At 47.5% G+C, this 9,141-nt stretch overlaps 1 protein-coding gene across 1 annotated transcript in view; it reads left to right on the top strand.

The window, feature by feature from the left end:
- The first annotated feature begins 5,157 nt into the window (after window positions 1-5,157).
- The window catches only part of LOC140208482 (uncharacterized), a 65,427-nt gene continuing 61,443 nt past the window's right edge, over window positions 5,158-9,141 (top strand). The window contains exon 1 of the mRNA XM_072277170.1: window positions 5,158-6,553. Coding sequence (XP_072133271.1) covers window positions 5,262-6,553 — 1,292 coding nt within the window. The 5' untranslated portion in view covers window positions 5,158-5,261. The remainder of the gene's footprint in view (window positions 6,554-9,141) is intronic.

Genomic DNA, 9,141 nt, shown 5'->3' with positions numbered 1-9,141 from the left:
AAGGCAGGAAAAGGGAACTGATTGCGGATGATCAGCCATGATCACAGTGAATGGTGGTGCTGGCTTGAAGGGCTGAATGGCCTACTCCTGCACCTATTGTCTATTGTCTACACACCTATCTCTGTAAATGTCCTGAATAGTGGGAAGTTCACATCTACAGATGTGCTGGGCTGTCTGCACCACTCTCTGCAGGTTCCTGTGATTAAGGGAAGTACAGTTCCCATACCAGGCAGTGATGCAGCCAGTCAGGATGCTCTCAATTGTGTTCCTGTACAAAGTTCTTAGGATTTGTGGCCCCATCCCAGACTTCTTCAACCGTCTGAGGTGAAAGAGGTGCTGTTGTGCTCTTTTCACAACACAGCCGGTATGTACAGACCATGTGAGATCCTCAGAGATGTTTATGCCAAGGAACTTAAAGCTGTTCACCGTCTCAACCCCAGATCCATTGATGTCATTCGAGGTTAGCCTGTCTCCATTCCTCCTGTCATCCACAATCAGCTCCTTTGTTTTTTTTAGATCAGATTCAACTTTATTGTCATTGTGCCAAGTACAGATACAAAGCGAATGAAATGCAGTTAGCATCTGAACAGAGATGCAAAGAATAGTGTTATTTACAAAATAACTGAGAATAAAAAGTAAGTACTACAGCACACAAATATAAAAGTACTGAGACAGTACAATATGGGTGCAATACTGCTTAGCGCTGTGATGTGAGGTTCAGCAGGGTCACAGCCTCAGGGAAGAAGCTCTTCCTGTGCCTGCTGGTGTGGGAGCGGAGGCTCCTGTAGCACCTACTGGATGGGAGGAGAGTAAAAAGTCCATGGTTAGGGTGAGATGCATCCTTGATAATGTGTTTCGCCCTGCCCAGCCAGCGTTTATGGTAGATGTTCTCAATGGTGGACAATTAGGTGCCGATAATCCGCTGGGCAGTTTTCACCACACAGTGGAGTGCTTTGTGGTCCGAAAGGGGACAATTGCCATACCACACTGAGATGCAGTTGGTGAGTATGCTCTCAATGGTACACCGGTAAAAGTCGGTCATATCCTGGGACAGAGGTGAGCTTTATTGATGCTCCGCAGGAATTAAAGGCGCCGTTGCAACTTTTTGATCAGGATGGAAGAGCTCAGGGACCAGGTGAGATCCTCGAAAATGTGGACACCAAGGAATTTGAAGCTTGATACATGCTCCACTACTGTTCCGTTGATGGAGATTGGGAGTGTGGCTCCTAGCATGCCTGAAGTCCACAATGATCTCCTTGGTCTTCTGGGTGTTAAGGGCCAGATTGTTGTCGGCACACCACGCAGCCAGGTGCTGGACCTCGTCCCTGTAGGCTGTCTCGTCATCCCCTCTGATCTGGCCAACCACCATGGTGGCCTCTGCGAACTTGATTATGGAGTTAGAACCATGTACAGGAATGCAGTCATAGGTGAAAAGGGAGTACAGAAGAGGGCTCGGCCCACAGCCTTGAAGCACGCCGGTGTTCAGGGTGAGAGTGGAGGAGGAGAGGTTGTCTAACTTAACTGATTGGGGTCTGTTCGTCAGACAGTCCAAGGTCCAATTGCAGAGGGATGAGCTGATACCAAGCTGGCCAAGTTTGGTGATCAGCTTGAAGGGGCTTACAGAATTGAATGCTGAACTAAAGTCAATGAACCTCATTCTGACGTAAGAGTTGGGGCTGTCCAGGTGGGTCAGGGCAGAGTGAAGTGCCGTGGAGATGGTGTCCTCTGTTGACCTGCTGGTGTGATAGGAAAATTGATGGGGGTCCAGGGTAGTGGGCAGACAGGATTTCAGATGTGATAGAACCAGTCTCTCAAAGCACTTTGCAATGATGGGGGTGAGTGCAACTGGGCGGAAATCATTCAGGCTCGTGGCAGTGGAATGCTTTGGCACTGGCACGATGGTGGTGATCTTGAAGCTTATGGGGACAACACCCTGGGCCAGTGACAGATTAAAAATGTCCGTGAAGACCCCGGCCAACGGCCCTGCACAGACTCTGAGCACATGGTCAGGTATTGCATCCGGACCAGCTGCCTTCCGTACATTCACCCTGCTCAGGGTCCACAAACATCGGAGGTGGAAAGTGAGAGAGACAGTTCACCAGGTGGGAGATCCGCTTTGAGGGTGACCTCCTTGTTCCCTCGATCAAAGCGAGCGTAGAAGTAATTGAGCTCATCAGGGAGGGTAGCAGAGCTGGAAGGGGGCACAGTACTAGGAGGTTTGAAGTCTGTAATGACCTGTATGCTATGCCACATGGGCTGGGGGTCAGAGGAGTTGAAATGCTCCTCAATTCTCTGTTTGTATATGTGTTTAGCCTGAGAGATTCCCCTCCTCAGGTTGGCCCTGGCTGAGCTGTAAGCCTCCCAGTCTCCAGACCTGAAGGCTGAATCTCTGGCTTTGAGCAGGAGGTGAACCTCTCTGTTCATCCATGGTTTCTGACTGGGGAAAACTTTTATTTGTTTTTGTGATGTCTCTCTATCTACACACTTGTTGATGTGCTCAAGGACAGAGTTGGTGTATAAATCAATGTTAATCTGAGAGTCTGTGGTGGCATGGGCAGCAAACATGCTCCAGTCTGTGTGCTGGAATTGGTGCTGAAGAGCAGAGTCAGCCCCCTCCAGCCAGATCTTAATAGTCTTCATTGTGGGTTTCACATGGTTAATGACCGGGCTATACTTGGGAAACAGATACAATGAAAGATGGTCGGACCATCCCAGGTGGGGGAGGGTAGTGAGTTTGTAAGCGTCAGCCACATTTGTGTAGACATTGTCTAAGGTTTTATTCCACGTGGTGGTGCATAATACATTTTGGTAATATCTTGGAAGCACGGTACGTAGGTTACAATGATTAAAGTCTCCAGCGACAGTCAAAGCTCCATCTGGATGCAATGTCTGCAGCTTGCTAATAGCAGCACTGAGGTCTTTCATGGCTACTTTAGCATCAGCATCCAGTGGAACATAAACTGCGACAGCAATGATGCATGTTTTGTGACAATGAGGGGAGGTTGTTTTCTTGACACCAGTCAGATGTTGTTCAGACACCAGATACAGTCAGCAATCAAATGGTTGAGCATGCAGCCCTCTCCTCCCCAACCTCCCGCCACCTTCTTTATGGGGTCTCTGCCCCTACCCTCTTCAGTCCTGACGAAGGGTTATGGCCCGAAATGTTAACTGATCATTTCCACGGATGCGGCCCGACCTGCTGAGTACCTCCAGCATGTTGTGAATGGTGCGATGAATGTGCTGAGCTGTGTATATCACAATGCAAGAAGCATCGCAGGAAAGCCAGATGAGCTCAGGACAGGGAATTATGATATTGTAGCCATAATTGGGACTTGGTTGCACCCAACATCTGAGGGATTTGGAGGAACAAATTCATAGAGAGATCGCAGACCATGCCAAGAAACAAAAGTTGATTCAGTAAGTGATTTTAACTTTCCATGTATTGACTGTGAATCCCATACTGTAAAAGGACTAGATGGGGTGTAGTTTGTCAAATGTGCCCTTGATCAGTACGTAGAATTCCCGATGTAGAAGTGTGCAATGATCTGTTAGGAAATGATACGGGGCTGGTGACAGAAATTAGTGATCATAATGCCATGAGAATCAAAGTAAATATGAAAAAAGAGAGGTCTGGGCCATGGGTTGAGATTCTAACTTGGAGAAATTTAATGGTATCAGAAAGGATCTAACAAGTGTGGTTTGGGACAGGCTGTTTCCTGGCAAAGGAGTACTTGGTAAGTGGGAGGCCTTCAGAAGTGAAATTTTGAGGGTGTAGGGATTGTATGTGCCTGCCAAAATAAAAGTTGAAAGGTAACTGGTGCAGGGTACCTTGGTTTTCAAGAGATATTGAGGCCCCGGATATTTTGTTCCTTTAAATGCCTGACTGTTGGGTGCTACCAAGACTCACTAATGACTACAATATCATAATTCCACCGCCTGAGCCCATCTGACTTTTTTTTTAGTCATCATCTGTTGGTTTCTAAAAGCTTCCCAATCGTTTTTGCTCTTTTGTTTGCCCTCTCTTTGGCTTTTATGTTGGCTTTGGCTTCTCATTTCATCCACAGTTGTGTCCTCCTGCATTTCCAATGCTTCCACTTGTTTGGGATGTATCGATCACTCGGCTCCCGAATTGCTCCCAGAAGCTCCAGCCATTGCTGCTCCATTGTCACTCCTACCTTTTCCCTTCCAAACAAGTTTGGCCATCTTCTCTGTCATAGAAACATGGGGAAGTTCAGTATGGAAACAGGCTATTTGGCCCATCTAGTCAATGCTGAAAAAAACATTTAAGGTCTCTACTGCAACTACCTGCACTGGAACTTTCACCTTCAGACCCCTACCATCCAGGCTCCCATCCAAACTTCTTTTAAATGGTGAAACCGAGCTCATATTCACCACTTGTGTTGACATCTCATTCCACACTCTCACGACCATTTCAGTAAAGAGCTTTTCCAAATGTTCCCACTAAATTTTCACCTTCTCCATTTAACCATGACCTCTAGTTGTCATCCCACCCAACCTCAGTGGAAACAGCTGCTTGCATTTACCCTATCTATACCGTCATAATTTTGTATACTTCCAACAAATCCTCAAAGCAATGTATAATTTCCTTGTTTATGTTTAGAGCCTTTTTTAGGTGTATAAAATGATGAGGTGCATTGATCATGTGGATAGCCAGAGGATTCTTTCCCAGGGCTGAAATGGCTAACACGAGGTTGTTAGTTTTGAGATGCTTGGAAATAGATACTAAGGGGATGTCAGGGGTAAGTTTTTTTACACAGAGTGGTGGGTGTGTGGAATGCACTGCCGGCTAATTGTGTGAGGTTGTATCAGCTACTGTGGGGCCAGGGACCCATGCAGCTCATTGGGAACAGGGAATAATAACAATGGAGAGAGTCAGACTGAACCACGTCACAGATTGGAGATGGCATAAATATCCTATTCTTATAGAGACAGGAACAGTATCAAAGAATATGTTGGTCATTCCAGATACCAGCACTGTGCCCAGTTAGAAGATGATTTCTCTCTCCAACTTGGGTTGAACTTCACTGTAACAGTGTGATGCCAGATCACACGTTGACAACTCAAGTGATCTAATCTGAAATATTGTCCTACGCCCATTGATGGATTTTGTAAATATTTTTACAGGTTAAAAATGACAAGGAATTTGTCTATGGGAATCTCAAACACAACACGCCAGTTTTGCTGTCTCTATCCAGATATTTAAGAAGAGGAGCAAGGGATTCACTCGGTCATCTGACCGAATGGCTCACCAGCGAGTTCACACCGGGGAGAGGCCGTTCACCTGCTCGGACTGTGGGAAAGGATTCACTAAATCACCTCACCTACAGAGGCACCAGTCAGTTCACAATGGGGAGCGGCCGTTCACCTGCTCGGACTGTGGGAAGGGATTCACTGAATCATATAACCTACTGATACACTTGTCAGTTCACACTGGCGAGATGGCGTTCACGTGCTCAGACTGCAGGAAGGGATTCACTTGCTCATCCCTACTGAAGGTGCATCAGCGAGTTCACACTGGAGAGAGGCCGTTCACCTGCTCTGACTGTGGGAAGGGATTCACTTCATCCTCTGTTCTACAGAGACACCAGCGAGTTCACACTGGGGAGATGCCGTTCACCTGCTCAGTGTGTGGGAAGGGATTCACTCGATCATCCCACCTACAAGCACACTTGTCTGTTCACACTGGGGAGGGGCCGTTCACCTGCTCAGTGTGTGGGAATAGATTCACTTGCTCATCCCACCTGAAGGTACATCAGCGAGTTCACACCGGGGAGAGGCCGTTCATCTGCTCAGACTGTGGGAAAGGATTCAGTCGATCATCCCAACTGAAGATACATCAGCAAGTTCACACTGGGGAGTGGCTGTTCAACTGCTCAAACTGCGGGAAGGGATTCACTCAGTCATCTGAACTGAAGGTACACCAGCGAGTTCACACTGGAGGGAGTCTGTTCACTTGCTCAGTGTGTGGGAAGGGATTCACTCGGTCATCCAACCGACTGACACATCAGTTAGTTCACACTGGGGAGAGGCCGTTCACCTGCTCGGACTGTGGGAAGGGATTCACCTGCTCATCCCAACTGAAGGTACATCAGCGAGTTCACACTGGAGAGAGGCCGTTCATCTGCTCAGACTGTGGAAAGAGATTCATGCAGTCATCTGAACTGAAGGTACATCAGCGAGTTCACACTGGGGAGAGGCCATTCACCTGCTCAGACTGTGGGAAGGGATTCACTTGCTCATCCCAACTGAAGGTTCACCAGCGAGTTCACACTGGAGAGAGGCCATTCACCTGTGCAGACTGTGGGAAGGGATTCACTTGCTCATCTGCACTGAAGGTACATCAGCGAGTTCACACTGGGGAGAGGCCGTTCAGCTGCTTGGACTGTGGAAAGGGATTCACTCAGTCATCTGCCCTAATGGCTCACCAGCGAGTTCACAGTGGCGAGCGGCCCTTCACCTGCTCAGACTGTGGGAAGGGATTCACTCAGTTGTCTCATCTACAGAGACACCAGCGTGTTCACACAGGGGAGAGGTCATTCAACTGCTCAGTGTGTGGGAAGAGATTCACTCGGTCATCCAACCTACAGAAACACCAGCGAGTTCACACTGGGTAGAGGCCGATCTCCTTCTCACACTTTGGGAAGAGATTCTCTCAGCCATCGCCACCAAATGTCCATCATTGAGTTCACACTGGGGAGAAGCCGTTCACCTGCTGTGAACGTGTGAAGCGATTCGCTCAGTCATCTAACCATATGTAACTCTCTCTTCAGCTAGCAGCTTAATATAGGGGGTGATAGCCCCCCAGCCCGGCCAAACTTAAGAAATCTCGTTTGAGTGGATGCTGTGCGATGTGTCCCCTGTTACAAATCAGTACCCCGAAATAACAAACGGTACATAATATGCGATTAAACGATTGGGCTTTGTAGTTATTACTTTGACTATAGGGTTAGTAAAGAAAAAGTAAAGGAAAATGGCCCACTCTCTCCATTCATGTCTTCTCATCTCTCCCCAGCAAAAGACCACAAAAATCTCTCTTCCAGACTCACAAGAAAGAATAACATTTCTCTCATTGGATAGCCCTGCACTTCAAAACCCTGTTGTCTCTAGTCGTAACATAAACATTGCTGCTACAGAGAAACCGTTACCTCAGTAGTGATAGATTACAGAGAGGCCATTACATTAACACTGAAAACTCACAGCACGTTACAGTTCTGACACACTACTGGGTTCACAATAGACAATAGGTGCAGTAGTAGGCTATTTGGCTCTTCGAGCCAGCACTGCCATTCACTGGGATCATGGCTGATCATCCACAATCAGTACCCCGTTCCTGCCTTATCCCCATAACCTTTGACTCCGCTATCTTTAAAAGCTCTATCCATCTCTTTCTTGAAAGCATCCAGAGACTTGGCCTCCACAGCCTTCTGGTGCAGTGCATTCCATATATCCACCACTCTCTGGGTGAAAAAATGTTTCCTCAACTCCATTCTAAATGGCTTACCCCTTATTCTTAAACTGCGGCCTCTGGTTCTGGACTCACCCATCAGTGGGAACATGCTTCCTGCCTCCAGCGTGTCCAATCCCTTAATAAGCTTATATGTTTCAATAAGATCCCCTCTCAGCCTTCTAAATTCCAGTGTATACAAGCTCAGTTGCTCCAATCTGTCGACATATGACAGTCCCGCCATCCCGGGAATTAACCTTGTGCACTTGCGCTGCACTCCTTCAATAGCAAGAATGTCCTTCCTCAAATTTGGAGACCAAAATTGCACACAGTACTCCAGGTGTGGTCTCACCAGTGCCCTGTACAGCTGCAGAAGGACTTCTTTGCTCCTATACTCATTTCCCCTTGTTATGAAGGCCAGCATGCCATTAGCTTGCTTCACTGCCTGCTTGCTTTCAGTGACTGATGTACAAGAACACCTGGATCTCATTGTACTTCCCCTTTTCTTAAATTGATTCCATTTAGATAATAATCTGCCTTCCTGTTCTTACCACCAAAGTGGATAACCTCACATTTATCCATATTAAACTGCATCTGCCATGCATCCGCCCACCCACCCAGCCTGTCCAAGTCACCCTGCATTCTCATAACATCCTCCTCACATTTCACACTGCCACCCAGCTTTGTGTCATTGGCAAATTTGCTAATGTTACTTTTAATCCTTTCATCTAAATCATTAATATACATTGTAAACAGCTGCGGTCCCAGCTCTGAATGTTGTGGAACCCCACTGGTCACTGCCTGCCATTCCGAAAGGGACCCGTTAATCGCTACTCTTTGTTTTCTGTCAGCCAGCCAATTTTCAATCCATGTCAGTACTCTGCCCCCAATACCATGTGCCCTAATTTTGCCCACTAATCTCCTATGTGGGACTTCATCAAGGGCTTTCTGAAGGTCCAGGTACACTATATCCACTGGCTCTCCCTCGTCCATTTTCATACTTACATCCTCAAAAAATTCCGGAAGATTAGCCAAGCACGATTTCTGCACTGGGGAGAAAGTTTCAATAAGCTGCAGGCTGGATATTTGTCCATCACCGTTGCTGACTGCAATTTCGAGAGTGACTGTCGGTGCTGAACTCTGCAATTATTGCTGTTGCTCACTAGACCCAGTTCTGCACCCTGGTCACTGAGCATGGGAGGAGGTTCTTCTGCTGCATATTCACCTTTATTGGGACTAGAGTTTAACGTGGACTGGAGTGGAGAGCGGCCAGTGAAGGAGTGGAGCTTTGAGGCTTTGGCTCGAGAGATTTCAGCGAGCAGAGGCAGAGGATGAGCTTGCTCCCAGTGAGGTAAGGCCGGGAAAGTTTATTTAATTAATTAACCTAGGAGTTAGTAATGGAGGCAGTAGATAGGGCAGTCCAGTGCTCCGATTGTAGGATGTGGGAAGTCAGGGACAGCACAATTGTCTCCGATGTCTACACCTGCAAGAGGTGCATCCAGCTGCAGCTCCTGTGAAATCGGTTCATTCGGGGGGCAGAGGCAGTAATAGATCAGAGTTTCAGGGAGACAGTCACCCCTAAAAGTCAGGAGACAGGTAACTGGGTGACTGTCAGGAGAGGGAAGGGGAATAGACAGAAAGAGCAGAGCACCCCTGTGGCCGTTCCCATCAACAAT

Source organism: Mobula birostris, chromosome 13 (assembly GCF_030028105.1).
Source record: "Mobula birostris isolate sMobBir1 chromosome 13, sMobBir1.hap1, whole genome shotgun sequence".
In the NCBI taxonomy this organism is placed as follows: Eukaryota; Metazoa; Chordata; class Chondrichthyes; order Myliobatiformes; family Myliobatidae; genus Mobula; species Mobula birostris.
This window is presented reverse-complemented; position numbering and strand designations above follow the sequence as displayed.